The 16606-nt window shown below is 33.8% G+C and overlaps 1 protein-coding gene across 1 annotated transcript; it reads right to left on the bottom strand.

Moving 5' to 3' along the window:
- Positions 1-7682: 7682 nt before the first annotated feature.
- On the bottom strand, positions 7683-9864 carry LOC109182141 (dormancy-associated protein homolog 3). The gene is made up of 3 exons (XM_019332214.1): positions 9651-9864; positions 9172-9357; positions 7683-8139 (listed from the first exon to the last, which is right to left on the bottom strand). The coding sequence occupies exons 1-3, from the start codon at positions 9763-9765 to the stop codon at positions 8030-8032; spliced, it is 411 nt and encodes a 136-aa protein (XP_019187759.1). The 5' UTR covers positions 9766-9864; the 3' UTR covers positions 7683-8029.
- Between the last annotated feature and the right edge of the window lie 6742 nt (positions 9865-16606).

The following is a 16606-nucleotide window of genomic DNA, read 5'->3' on the forward strand; positions in this document are numbered from 1 at the left end:
ACAGTACTAATGACACTATAAGACCACAATAAGACACGAGCATGCAAATCATGACCACAAGACTCAATAACGACAACAGACCAAGACCACATAACACGTCAACAACAACAAACGACAACAACACAATACGTCCATGTTCCAACCTTATACCAAGCTCCAACCTTTACTCCTTCTCATCCTTATATCAGTTCCAACCTGTACCTCCAGGCCACCCTGTACACCACCAACCTTATCCCCCCGGAGCAATGCTCCCCGCCTATCCAACCGCCAATCTGTTCCGCCGATCAAAGCACACTCAGTGCATCAAAAGGTACCCCAGCACCATATCAAAATACAAATTGCATTGCAGCGCAATATCAAAAGCACACTCAGTGCATCAAACCACCAATCGATTTTCTACCGCCAATCTCATATCTTTTCATCACATGGACAACAACAACAACAATCAATACTCAACAATAACTTCAACAAAGGGCATTCAAGGGAGGGCACAACATACGCACCGACTCTTATCAACAAGTGACACCAACACAACCACATGACTGATGGGGGACAACCTAAACATTACTTACAATGACAACAAGACAATCGCAAGCCTCATAGGGGACATTACAACTCATACTTTGAACCTACGGGATACCAACTTAGACCACATGCATTAACAAGACTCACAAATCTTATTACGGTACTCAAGATATCAAACTAGACTTACCAACATCAAATGAGACACAACGCGGTACGGGAAAACGACCAACGGGGATCAACAGCACACCACACCTCCCGTACCAGCGGGCGGTACGGCGGGTGGACAACCACCCGCCGGCGGGCTGCCCTGTTCCAACGAGCAGACCAGTGGGTGGTCGGGTGGGATTCGTCCCCCCACCAACTACCCGCTAGAACATTAATCCTTGGGATAATTCTTCCCTTCGAGAATTCATTAATTTGTCCCAAAATCAAGTCCAACACACACATCAACAATAATAGGGACTTGAACATCAAGAATACACCACGGAATAACACAATTGAACTCCAAACACAAGCTCTAAACATACCAAGATGCAAGAATAATCATATAAACATTCAAGAACCTTAAGATTATCAAGAAACCATCACATAAACCTTAAAGACGATCTCTATCAAGGCATAAACACAAGATCACACATACAATCACTCAAGAGGCCAATAAATCAAAAGATAACAAGAAAAATAGGTTTTGTAGGACATGGGTTATCTTTTTGCCTAAACAGAATTCTTCTCCAAGATTTTCTTCCAATTGATCTTCATTATATCATTGAAACCCACCACACACAAAAATGGGAGAACTTAGATGGATATATAACCCAAAACATAAAACCATAACCTTTCATTACGTACCTCTTCTAAGCCTGGTGGTGGGGAAGAACTTAACTTGTTAGCTTTCACTAGCGGAAGCGATGGGGATTCCTTTGGCTAGGTCTGGGGGAATTTCGAGTGAAAGAGGGAGGAAAAGGTTTTGCATGCTTTCTTATTCCCTTTAAATAGGTTTATGATTCCCAATCAGAATCTGATTAATAATGGTCTTCCTTCTTTATCCTAACAGGCTTAAGGCTTTAATATAGACAAGGGTCCACGGTCCATCATGGACCACATGAATTAATTAAGGGATCCTGGGCTAGATTAATTTCTTTTACTCATTCTTAAAGGAAATCTATTAAGGTATCGATAGAGGACCTACGAATTAATTTAAATAATTAATTCGGGTTTAGAGGGCAAAAGTACGGGGTGTTACCGCTATAATGTACATAGGCCAAGCCACATTAAAAAATTGAATCCAATCAAGTAGTTAGTCTACCCATAACCTTATAAACTCATATGTTTTCTCTTATATTTTTAATGTGGGACTCTTAACACTCTTCCTCAAGTGGACAACCGGGTCATTTTGAATCTAACCGGTTGACCACTTGAAATTGGATTGGACCTTCCCCTAAAACGAAAGCTTTGGATGCCACCAAAGTGGACCAAACAAGCGGGTGCTTGGACGCCACCAATACCATGGGTAGACAACGGGGTGAACACAAAGTGTTCCGAACAAGCTTTGATACCATGTTATATTCTAAGATTGGGTCAAGAAGCTATAATGCACATGGGTCAAACCACCCTAAAATATTGAATCCAATCAATTAGCGCTAGATAATTTGACTTATGACCTTATAAATCTATATATATGTTCTTTCTTATATTTTTAATGTAGGACTCTTAACAAAGAATCAAGAAAACAAATAAGATTTTCAACCAAGAATACTTGACTTACTCAAGAAAATGATAAAGATTGAATCTTGATGCAGGCAAGATGCAAAAAACACAAAGATTTTTTAAACACAAGCAACACATATGATAACTTATTTAAATCTATGTCATCGTAATATGTGCTTAATTGTACTACTTATCTAGTGTATTACTTTGTCATTTTTGGCTTAGTATTGCTTTAATTGTGTTTAAAATGACCAATTATTGAATAAAGTATGTGGGAGGAGCTAATTGAGAGCAATATTGTATTTTCAAGGTTAAAAGGACAATTTCAAATGCAATTTGGAGAAAAAAAAAAAAGAGCAAAATAGGATGGAAGCCAAAACAACGTCGTCACATTGGAGTGCCACATGCATAATGTAGTTCATGAGGAACAACTTTAGAAATTCATTCTCTGCTATCACGAGTAGGTATTACGGCATGGCAAGGTCTTGTGAGGGAATCATATGCGAGGCATTGTATGCTATCACGAAGCTTCATCACGGTGTGATAAAGAGGCGTGATGCAATATTCTGAAAGGAGTGTTCTACTATCACAATTGTCCATCACGACGTGAGAGGGCCCGTGACATGAAGTTCCCGCGAGATGATCAAGGCTATCACAAGACGTCATCACAACGCGAGAGGGCCCTGTGACATAACATATTTTTGAAAATATAAATAGGAAAAATTGGATTCTATTAGGGGGACTTTTGGATTCTTGACTTTGAAACTTTTTCCTTTAGACTTAGTTACTTTCTCTTGTGAAATACAACTGCCAATTTCCTAGAACCTTAGAATTTACTTTCCAATTTCAATTACAATTGCAATTTCAATTCAAATTCTAGTTAAGCTCACATTCCTTTACATTGTTGGAGCAAGGATTGAAGACTTGGATTTTCATCATGAAATATATAAGTCAATTCTACTTTTATTTCATTAAAATTTTCTTATTTTCTTTTAGTGCTTTGATCTTATATTTTGTATTTGTTATGGAATTCCTTTTTAATCTTGAATCCTATGCTGTTTTTATTATGATCATATGAGTGAGTAGTTCTCTTTGGAGGGAGATAGGGATGTAGGTTAGGTTCATGGAGATGTGACATTGAATTGGTTGAGTAGGGGAAATGAGACTTTGTTTTGAATCAGGACTCAATCGCGTTAATCAACATTGTAAAAGTCAAGTCTCATTTCCTCTACTGAGCCAATTCAAGGTCACATCTCCATGAACCTAATCTACAACATATCTCCCTCCAAAGAAGATTACTCACTCATGATCACATGGAAACTAATAAGGAATTCAAGATCAAAATATTAATCCATAACAAACACAAAATAGTAAATCAAAGTATAGAAGAAAAAAAAATAAGGAACTTGGAATGAATTGAAATATAATTAACTTATCTAATTGATGAATGTAAACCCAATCTTCCATCCTTGCTCCACAATGAAAAGGAAATTGAATTTAATTAGGACTTCGAATTGAAATCGCAATGTAATTGAAATTTAGATTGAAAAGTAAATTCTAGGGTTCTAAGGAAATTGGATGTTGACTTCTACTAGAGAGTAACTAACTAATGTCTAAGAATCAAATTAAATGAACTCCAAATAAAATATAACTTCTCGTATTTATATTCTCCGAAAACCGCTATGTCATGAGGCCCTGCCACGCGTGATGGCTGCTATTGACAGCCTTAACCACTTTGCAGAAGTTTGTTTCACGCCACCATTTTAGGCGTGATAATAACTCATGGTAGCATAAACTAACTCTTTGAAGTTTCCATCACTAACCCAAGCTACGCGTAACGAGATCGCGAGATAGTAGAGACTGCTTCTCAAATTTTTCTTCACGAACAACAGTTATGCATGATAACCACTCGTGATAGCAGAGATTGAGATTCTAAAGTTGTTCGTCACGAGCTGCTGTTACATGTAATACCCTTGCGTGATGGTATCGTTTTTGGCTTTCATACTATTTTACTTTTTTTTTCTCCAAAACCCTTAGAAATGCATTTTTACCTACAAAACACAATATTGCTTCCATAAGTCTCTTCCTAAATTCTTTATCACATAATTGGCCATTTTGATCACATTTAAAGCAATATTAACCCAAAATTGACCAATAAATACATATGGAAAGTAAAACAATTAAACTGTCATCAACTATTTCCACACTTTAGAACTTGTTTCTCCTCAAGCAGAACTAAGGTATAATCAAGAAAAGCACAAGTATGCAAGCCAAAACAATTGAGTTCACAATTAACCAATCATATGAACAAGTTATGCATAAAGGTTGAAAACAGTGTTGTCTTTGTCCTTACCTTGGCTATGAATTGGAGCATATGTTGACAAGGTTTTTAACCCAAAATTTCAAAGGAAAGAAGTAAGAACATCAGGATACATTCTTTCGTTCACAATTAACAACACCAAAGGTTCACCTCCCAAAACACATCAATCAAACACCCAAGCTAATCAAGTAATCAATCAAAAGATCTTCCTAAAGCTAGGACAAAAAATGAGCAAATTAGGCACAAGTCATTCCAAACTTTCACAATTGAGTGATCGACCCTAAATACCCTATTAAGAAATATGATGGTATGATACAAGCCTCTCTTCGCATTTTAGCTTAGCAAGTTTCCTTTCTTTTATTCTCACATCTATAACTTCCCCAAGTCAAACAATACTACCAAAAAAAAAAAAAAAAAAGTTTGTATCCTTATGCACTTTGGTGCATTTATTTGTTTAGGATACGATAGCATGTTCGGTTCCTACGAGGTGGTCATACCCTATTCTTTTTCGATTTAGAATAGCATAACTTAGACTCTTTTAACTTTTTAAAATTGTCATCTTTACAATTCTCTTACCTTTTTATTAGGAGAAGGGATTCACACAAGCTCACATATAAAAGAAAACTCTCCTTTTGCCTTGTATCATAGCTAATAACTATTTTCCCGAGTCATACCACCTTACAAAATCACAAACCATTATTGTACTTTTTAAACGTTTATGGGTCTAATTGTACTTTTATGTACACTTGAAAGACTTATTTAGCCCTTTTCCCAAAAAAGGTATTATTATAAAAAATTTTAAAATAAATTGTCTAATTTCATGAACCCATACATACTTAGTACTTTGGTAGTTGGGTGAAGGACCTAACATAACAATGTGTACTGTTTTAAGCATCATTTTCAACTTATAACTTCCTAGACATTAAAAAATAAAAATGATTTTGTAGCGGGTGAATACATTAAATACTAATGATGTTAATTGTAGCCCGAAATTGACATATACTGACTAGCTAAAATTTAGAAAAAATATATATATGATTAGAGCTCCAAAAATCAATCACATAAGGAAATAGGACTATACTTTATTCTCTTGTTTTATTTTTAATATTTTCAGTATAAAAGAAATGTTACACATGTTTACATTATATTTTAAATTAAATATTTTTTGAGTTAAGAGTTTTAAAATGGAAAAAGAAATGTTCAAGTTTATAATTATTACAATGTAAAATGTGCTTGTTTATTACAATTAAAAGTGAATAATAATTTTAAAATATAATAATTTTTAATTGAGGCCATCAAATATGTTCTAAATTTTAGCGTCAAAAAATTCTTCTTTCAAATACTTTTAAATACTTTCTACTGAATTAGTGTCAAAAATTTAAACTCAACAAAAAGAAAGATCAAAGAGATGATTAGGCTGAAGCCGCAGCGACCTCATTAACATTCCAATCAAATACATGTGAACTTTTAATGATATTTATTACGGGAGATAATCTGAAATGAATTGCTCTACATGGGAGTTACGAATTTCCATTCCGTTCCCATACTCTATAACCGCCAAATAATTGTGTGAACCAAAAAAAAAAAAAAAAAAAAATATATATATATATATATATATATATATATATATATATATATATATATTGTTAATATATTAAAGTATATTATTTATTTACTAAATGCAAATTATACAAAATAATATATTTTCAATACTCAAATAATATATTTTTTCACGCTACTATGTGAAAACTGCCAAGAGCATAGGGCCTTAATTTGTAAAGAGTCTAATAGTTTTTTTGACCTCGCTATTTAAGAAAAAAAAAATCTACAATTAATTTTGAAACTCATTAGTTTTTAGTTTTTCTGAATTCACTTCTCCCTCCTATTAATTAGGATCTAATTAAGTATGTAGCCTGAAAAAATCATTTCATTATACCAGTTCACCACCAATACCACCTGACCACTTTGAGAAATTAATTCTTTCCCGTAATAGATCGTTCTACTTGCATTCTAAACGATCTAGCCAAATAATTTCAAAAAAAAAATTATTCTTTTTTTTTATATTTACTTTTAGTAGGTCTCATTTATTTACAAGAATCAAACCACAAAAATAAGTTAAAAAAAAAAAAAAAAAAAAAAAAAAAAAAAAAAAAAAAAAAAACCTGGTTGAACATATATAATATATAGTCCACTATCTCATTAAGATGAAACTCATGAAACACTCTTTAGATGAAACTCATGAAACACTCTGTAAAATTTAGTCCATTATATTTTTATATTAAGATGAAACTCATGAAACACTCTTTAAAATTTAGTTCATTCTATTTTTATATATAGGTCCTGCTGGTATGGACTGATAGCTGTTAGTTGATTGAGTTAATTAGATGGTATAATTAGTTTTGAGTTAATTAGAGGGTATAATTAGTTAGAAGGTATAACTAGTTGATAACATTAGCTGATTGTAAAAAGATATTAATAAATTAGTTGTTTGATATAATTTCTTTTATCAAAAAGTTAATTGAAAAAAAAAATAATTTGAATAAATGTCTGAATTTTAACATTTTAAAGTACAAAAAACTAATTAACTAAACACTTATATTAATTTTTTAAACTAAATCAAACAACTAATAGTGATCAAATAAGTTAAAATTGACCTAAATTAATTATTTTACCAAACAGGGTTATAATACAAGTAAATATATATAACTAGGCGGAACAATTGAGGAGATGAGAAGGAAGAAATTTCAATTTTGGAAGTGTAAATTTGATACCTTAACTATGCAATTTTTGTCAATTTTGTTCATTCGAATTAAATTGTCGGCCAAATTAAACTAAGATGATGGGATACCTATGCAATTTACTAAAATGATGGAAAAAGGATGCGGGATAATATTAAAGATGGAGAAAGAACATCGGAAACGGAAGAGAAAGGAATAGACTCACTAGAGAAAAAGAAAATGGGCGTAAAATGACCAAAATAAATTGATAACACACGTAGATAATTTGGCCGGAGTGACCAAAATTGACAAAAATTTAAAGTAGTAAAATTGACACTTTTGAAAATCAAGGACTAAAATTAGCAAGAACAAAACCCCTATAGCCACCAAAATTGAAATTTCGGATGAGAAAGAAGCAACAACTAATTAACACAGTTCTTATTCTTCACTATATGTCAAGCAGTAAACGCAAGGCTACATTGAAACATATAACGTTTTAATACAGAGTAAGGATACATAACAGACTCCATTTTTGTTTTTACAACTTGTACCCACACCTCCGCAGACACACAAACAACACAAGTAAAACGCAAATTACATAACCTATTTAGTATTTACAGACCTAAAAAACAACAGCCACTTAGCAACACACATTATTCTTAATTAACCACCCAAAAAACATGAACTCTCCACTACATTCAACAAGGTACAGTAAACCTCAGAGAACAAAAAGAGGCCGGCTGCCGGCTGGCCTCATAGCTCACACGTCGTAAGGAGGAGGAGCGTTTCTGGGTCCAATCCCTCTAGCATTCTCGTAGGCGAACGATGCAGACCTCCTCCTGAACCGATACGCCTCCCTTCCTCCTGCACCTGCACATCATATCATAACAACAACATTCAATTGGTTTCTTGATTGTCACCACACTCACACCAATTGCTCAAACTCCACTCATCCATGCAAGTTCAATTGTATTTTATCTGTTCCTAGCTTGCATTTATAGCCAAAACACAACCTATGATATTCTACCCTAGACCCATAAGTAGTATCCAATACTACTTGATAATAAAGTCTTGGCTCAAATAACCCATGGAAGAAGGGATGTTCGAGATCAAACCTATGATATTGTTATTGTAACCTAGAGCCATAAATCGGTCCGATACCACTTAGACCATAAAGTCAAGACTCGAGTTAGATTAGATGCTACTCTTATAAAAGCACATTCCTAACATTAACACATTAACAAAGGTTGATCTCCCATACAGGAGATTCAACAGATACTGCATTGTAACAGAGTCAATAGTAATCATAGTATTTCAAAATAAGTTACATCTATGTATTTAAGCAAAAGAGAACTTATAACTTATTTGTAGCTTAAAATAGTCTAAAATAAACCCTAAAAAACAGAATTTATGTAGTCAATTCATAATTTGATCATAAGAAAATGAAGTATGCAATGACAGGACACAAACTCGGACCTATCCAGACAATCTAGTGCTATATAAACAAGATTAGCATAAAAATATGGAGTTGATTAAGCAAGTGTTAATTAAAAATTTTAAGTAACGGAAGAGCCAATATAATTATGTGATTTAGTGGAGTCCTTTGTTGATATCACTTTGTGAGAGTGATAGCAAAAGAAATAATTGCATCCAACCAAACACATCCCTATCATTGACTTGTTGCCTTGCATTTTCCGCCAAAGAACTTGCATTATACGTGAAACTACCAAACTACCCTCGGCAACTTTTGGTAATTACAGATTGGCGTCCACTCAAAATAATAAAATGACAAAACTATCCCCCACTACCCTTCCCTAGATTCTTCAAGATTTCCTGTTTTCTCGTATTTTCCAGGAGGAGCTAAGGGTAAATCTCACGAAAACGGAAGATTCAAAAGCTTACCGGAGAAAGGAGATACCGGAGGAGTCGACCCCGCCGGCGACGGGGATGGCGATGCCGGAGGCGAGTCTTTGTTCTGATTACGAGGAGACTTTAGTATCATGATACTTCTCGTCACTTTAATTGCATCGTCACTTGTGTCTACGGTGAGTGATCTCGTATTCGGATTTGGATTCTGACCCTCTGATTCTGCAGTCCAAAAACTAATCAGATCAGAAGATCAAAGATCCGAATATATATGATCACATCCAAAACAACTCAGATAATCAGATCATCTGAATATCGGCAACAATCATCACTGTTAACACATAATTCAGATAAATCTACATGATTCTCTTACTTATCTCACATTAAGTTGATCCTTAAACAAATAATTAAAGCCTAATATATAGATTAGAATTAGAATAGCTGGTATATTAGGTTCAAGTTCATAGCAGAACCACCGGCAACACGAGAAAGCAACAAAGGGGGCGTACGCGTACCCTTGCCGGAATTAGGACGGAAATTAAAGGTAGAAAACTTCCTTAGCTTCCCGAGACCGTTTTCCGGCGGGGGACCGGCAACGGTGTCGTCCCAGAGCTGATTAAGCAAGCTCATGGCGCAATTTAGGGAGACGGCGCAGGTTAATCAGTGCGTATAACACACAGTACTGAGTTTCCCGGGCGCTCTCTATAGAGGAGTAGCTCTTCACTCCGGAGGAGGTATTTATCGAGAACAAAGAGTGGTAAAGGTCGAACGGTGACCGTCGATCTGGATCTGAGACCAATCAACGGTGGATCGTGGAGCACGTTTGAGGGGATAAGATCGAAGTCACATGCTGAAGTGTAACGTATCCTAATCCGTCGACGCGTGTAATAATCGAAGGGTGCAAAGGAAGTGGTCACGTGACGGGTCGTTATCTAGCTAAAGGACGAATGTGCCCCTTACTTTATCCAGTCATCCAGATTAGCTGAACCCGGGGAGATTTTCGGAATGTGACGAAATTAAGGAACAAGCCACTTCAGATAAGTCGATTGTCTTATACTCATTTTCTCGCGACTTCTTTTCACTAAATTACTCTAACGACGTGTTTGTTTGGATGAAATATTTTGGAGAATGTAAATTATACTGATTTAATGATTATCCGTGTTTATAAAGATTTTTTTTTTAGGGAAAATGGCACTTTTTTCTCCTGAGTTATATACCTATAGTATTTTTTCCCCCTAAATTATTGAAGTGGCTGTTTTTTCCCCTGAAATGTTAAATGGACATATTTACCCCTTAAACTAAATATTTAATTTATTTTTTTCTCCAACAAATTATGACCATAATTTGGTTCAAACTAAACAAACACTATAGCAACCAAACCGAAATATTCCAATTACAATTTAGAATCGAAATTCGATATTTAGAGTTTATTAAAATCGTGAACCAAAACGGACGGTTCATGTTCCGAACTGAAAAAATAAAATACATTTATTGTTGAATTTAGACTATTTTAAAATAAAAAATAAAATTTTAAAATAAAGACGGTTCAAAACCGCGAATCAGATCTGGAACCGCCGGTTCACGGTTCAAGATTCAATTTTTTTGATACATAATTTTAATAAATTGACATTTAAATATTGGGTTCTAGATCTGAATTATAACCGTAAACTATTAATTCGATTGCTTTAGTATCCGTTCAATTCAAATCGAACCGTGGTCATCCCTACGTATACGCAATAATTTGTTGTAGTAAAATAAATAAAATGTTTACTTTAAGGGTATAAATGTCAATTTAATATATCAAAGGGGAAAAAGCATCACTTTTAGAATAATTGAGGGGGCTAATGTGCTTACCTAAATAATTGAGGGGGAAAAAGTGCTATAAATATATAACTCAGGAGTAAAAAGTGTCATTTTCCCATTTTTTTTATTTTGAACATAATTCTCACAATATCGTTATCTAAGTTCAAACTTGTGATAATAGATCATTAACTAGTTTTATCAAAATCAATTATTTGTAAAGTGTTTTTTTTTTTAATCAAACCTAATAGAACTCAAAGAAAAAAGTAAATTGGTAAATTTTTGTACAAGATCAGTGCCTAAAAAGTAAATCAAACTTGAAAAGTGAGGCAGAAGCAGACTTATATTCTTAAGGCGGAACCCGAACCGATAAGATATTTTAAAGAACTTTTGTTTTGTCCTAACTCCTAAACTAAGACAAATAAACTTTTTATCTATTTGATTAATTATTGTCATTAATCATGCCATTTTGTGGACAGTGGACCCATTTGGCTCCACCTTCCAACACTATGATCGGGTCAAAATGATCCACCTCATATAAGAATATAATATTATTATTGTGCTTAGACATTCTTAATCATTTTCTTAATAACAAAAATTAGTTAAAATTAATATTAATGACTAGGTAATAGCATGTCCAAGTTGTCAATAATAGTTTTCGATTAAGATGTTATTGTCTTTTTTTTTAAAAAAAATAATAATACGATGGTACGTGAATAGAAAAATGAGGGTCAAAAAATTTATCATTAAATATCTTTAGATATACACTAAAGATTTTACAATAAGTCTTGACTCAATAAATATCTTTAAACATGCACGAAATATTTTCATACAAGTGTAATGGACTATACCTACTTGACCAATCTAAGTAATTCAACATGTACCTCTAGGTATAGGGACGGAGTAAGAAATTCGGTTGAGGGGAGGCGAAGAAGTAGGACGGATTCAGAAATTTTTTTCAGGAAAGGCGAAACATTAAAACAAAAGAGATAATTTAAAAAAAAAATAAACATCTCATTATTAATATAAAAGAATGTTATATATGTGCGTGTGTGTGTATTAAATATTAAAAAACTATTAAAAACGTGACTGTGTTGAAACCATAGGGAAGGAGTAAAAAAAAACGGTTGAAGCCAACAATAAAACTATGTTAATGCCAAGATTCAAACCCTTATCTTTTATCACAACTCAACATGTGCTCTACCAACTCATGTAAATCAACTCTTGTTGACATTTAATAGTTTTATTTTACCAATACTAACACATATACTATATATACATATATACATATAAAAATTATATATAGGGTGGGGGTTGAGTGAGGGGGGCAGCTGCCCCCCTTTGGCTCCGTCCCTGTCTAGGTATAAATAGTTGAATCAAGGAGGTTGCGTGTAGTAGAGGAAAAAGAGTGTGGCTCGAGGTTAGGCACAGTTAGACCGGCCAACTGACCTAACGAGCCATTCAAGAGAAGACACGTGGAGGCATGGTAGTAGATAGCAGGGGTATCAAAGTGAACTGAAACCCATGAGTCAGTCCTAAACTGCCTGGCGGTGGGACGGGTTAAAGCTTAAAACTTTTAGCTCGCGAAAATATAGGACTTGTGGGTTTGGCCCACACAGGGATGGTGGACTACATGGGTTGGCCTGTGCGGGCCAACCCCCATCAACTTGTCAAGCTCATCACCGAAGCCCATGCTCGGTGCTAGAGGTATCAAAGCGGACTGCCCCGCCCCGCAACGGGCCTAAATTCTCGTGGACTTTTGCGGGCCAGCTCACCAAGCCACAAGCTATGATTCATGTAACCCTTACGCGTCCAGCAAGGGTTGGCAGGCTCCGCAGATTATTTTTTTTAATTTATCATTAAATTAATAACAAACCTACTTTAATCGTTTACTATTTTGTTTTTAAAACAATATGAAGTAATATGGTAACGAGGGACATTGACTCAATATCAAAATGTTATAATAATAATAATAATAATAATAATAATAATAATAATAATAATCTTATCTTACATATAATAAAGCTATATGGTTGGGAAATAATTAATGTTATAATTAATTACCAACATTATTATTATTACTAGCTATAAATATAAAATAGCCACAACATCTTTTACTATTAAAAAAAAAAAAAAGCACAACATTTAAAAAATAAATTACTTATTTTTTTTTCTCGCCCATAACAAAGGATTACATTTATTGAATTAATGGAGTTATTAAATGTTATGATATTAGGATTAAGGATTCCGATTCCCGATTAATAGAAAATGTGAAACGATGCAATATTAGTTAAATCTCTGGCTTTACAATGAAAGTCTATTTGATATGCTTTTGTTATTTATGGTGGTTCTTGTGATTACAATATTAATTAAATTTTCGATGAAAGCCTGTTCAATATCTGAAACAGTGCAATTAATGCAAGCCTCTACATATAATTTTTCTCCATCTCAAATGCTTCAAAGAAATGGCAGAAGCGAGAAGGGATGAAGAAAGCAAATATTGCGGGTTGTGGGTCAATTATTGGACTTCATAATTAAAAAAAAAAATCATTTAAGCCATAAATAAAAATTTAAATATATATAAATGTATATATCGTATGGGTCTTTAATGTTTTTCTGGATGTCTAAACTTAGAATTTTTAAAAGAAAAAAAATACATTTGAATTATCTCCACCAAAAGTGGTCTTGGACTTATAAAATGACATTTGAGTTTATGGAATGTCATGTGCATAAAGAATATATTATATAATCATATAAAAAAATGTGTTCAATTAGAGTTTAAATTTACTCATACAAAATTTGAAATTTGCTTTCTAAATGTAATTGTCTTAGTTATTATTCGTATTGTGAAAATTATAATATAGATGAAATACAATTAAGAATAAATCAATGTAATTATGTAAATTTTCTCTAAGTTTATTTGAATATGTACATAATTCGAGATTATATTAACCATACAAAATTTTAATTATAATTTTGTATTCTATAAAAATAATAAATACTTGACCAATGGAAGCTCAAAAATATTATTATATTAAACAATTTAAAATATTTTTATTTTTTCTATTTTTATTTATATTTATAATAACATAAATTTTTTTCCGTACATCGCGCGGGTGAATTACTAATAATAATAATAATAATAATAATAATAATAATAATAATAATAATAATAATAATAATAATAATAGTTTTTAATGATGCAAGACAGAATTTCTCTCTCTTTTTTTATTTTATTTTATTATCCCATTCCTCTTTTTTTAATTCTTGTTTATTTCTATCATTCTTGTCCTCAGTTTTGTTTTTGTTTTTGTTTTCTTTTTTTTTTTTTTAAAAAAAAACTTCATTTCGGTTGTGTGTTGCTACTTGCTAGTCATGGCCCATGGGAGCCCATCAACCCACTGTCCAATCGTTATACCCGGTACCACGATGCATATAGCACTGTGCACCACACGGTTCTCAAAACAATGTCGTTTTGTTAAGTTATGTGGGGAGTCAACGTGACAGAGTGTATGTGTATTATGTTATATAATTATGTACATTATGTTATATAATTATGTACATTCTGGTATACAATTATGTATATTTTTTTATACAATTATGTACATTCGAACACGCGATTTTTTTTAACAGTGAAAAGTTTATGTGTATTCTGTTATACAATTATGTACATTCTCATATATAATTATGTACATTTTAGTATACAATTATGTACACTTTCAAAACATGAATTTTTTTTAACAAGTTAACAGCAATCACGGAAAAGCGAGATTTTCAAAAAAAAAAAAAGTGCAAAACGATGCGCCAGGGCACATTTGCAATGTGCGCCCCGGTGCACGATATAAATTGCCCTCACTGTCGAATTAGCCTTTAGGCCCTTTAAATTTTTTTAAATATAAAAACTGCCTGACCTGCAGCCCGCGAGGATTGTGGGTCATGGCGGGCCAAATTTCATGTGGCCCTAACACGTTCCACTGCGGGGTGGGTGCCAGCCGGTTTGCGGGCTTCGACCCACTTTGACACTCCTACTCGGTGCACATGTGGACAAAAATGGAGAGTGTGAATGAGTAAAAGTGGACAAATTTTACAAGTGTTGGAAGTTGATAATTGACCTCTAGGACCAGATTTCTCGACTTATTCATAGGCTAGAGGAGGTTGTTTCACCACGTCCAAGGCCTTAGGAGAATGGGTGGATTCTTCAATTGTAGGTCTCCAAGGTAATCCACATTAATGCAACCAATAACCCAAGTGTTTCATTCAGTTGGACTTGTTTCCACATCTAGGATGGCCACATTCTCTCATTTGGGAAACCTTTCCACTTGTTATTATCAGAGAGCCCGACAATTTTCCTGGCTAACTGGTGACACTATGCCACCACAAAGTTACCTCATAAATTTTTCCCTAGTGGCTTGATTGTATAGAGAAAGTTGAAGAGCTCGATTGTGCAAGGAATATGATGGTGCAGGTAGATTTATGAGAAACATGCCAATAATCGGTGTGTGTTTAAAGCTAATTGATCAAGAATGACACCAAAGAAGTTGAAGAAGGTAACCATGAATTCTATGAGGGGGATTCATAGGCTAGCTTTCAGTGAATTGAGACGCATAATTATCTAGTTATTTTGGTGGCACTTAGTAATGCTTGATAGGGTGTGGTCCACTCATTATCATAGCCCTGGGCCTTGATACTATTGGATGGATCTCTCTTCCTTTATCAACATGGCAACAATAGTGTTCTACACTATGTTCATATCCAAGTACTAAAATTTCTTGCTCGATAGAGACAACCGACCGATCGACCCCAATGGTAGACATGTTAGTGTTAGAAATACACAAAACAATACATGTAATCTAACCTTATAGCGAAAGCATATGATCAAGCGTCTCCAGCCATAGTTGGAATCTTCGTTGCATTGTTTGAAGAACAGTAAAGAATTTTAGGATTTTGTCTACCACTTGGTCTCCTGTATAACTAGATGGTGTAGTGTCAAGTCACAGGAGCAGTGGGAGGACCATACACATATATATAACCTACGTGCCATCATTATAGGTTAAGTAACAGAAACTGTTACTTCCGTTTCAAACCACAACATTATGGCCATAAATGGCCTATTAACTTGCACCACTTAATGGTGACATAATGGAAATGTTACATTTTCCCACTTGGTGCAAATATTAACTCAAAGAAGCAAAAACCATGAACCATAGAGATAGTTTCTCTTAATCAGAGTAGTATCTACTTATGATTACAATGTAACTTCTTCTCTAAGTACCTTATGTGGTATAAAACTTAATGAATAAACCTTATGTTCATTCTTAATTATAATTAGTTATCAAAAACTAATTATTGTCGCAATGGCTAAATTTGGCCTAATTTACTTGCACAACCTCATTTGTACAATATTAATTGAAAATGTTACAATTTTCCATTTGGTGCAAGTATTGGCACAACCTTCGTTGAAGATCAAAAACATGAATCATAGTGGTATGTCCTCTAAATTAAAATGTGAGTAATACCATCTATGCATCACATGCATTTTGATTCCCAACTTAGGTCCTTTATGAATAAACCCAACGTTTATTCTTGGTCCAACCTTATGGATGTTTCTCAAATAAATATGCGCATAACCCTAGGAGAAACCATCCAAATTACATAGAAGTGACAACATAAA

The sequence above is a fragment of the Ipomoea nil genome, unplaced genomic scaffold (assembly GCF_001879475.1).
Source record: "Ipomoea nil cultivar Tokyo-kokei standard unplaced genomic scaffold, Asagao_1.1 scaffold1043, whole genome shotgun sequence".
Lineage (NCBI taxonomy): Eukaryota > Viridiplantae > Streptophyta > Magnoliopsida > Solanales > Convolvulaceae > Ipomoea > Ipomoea nil.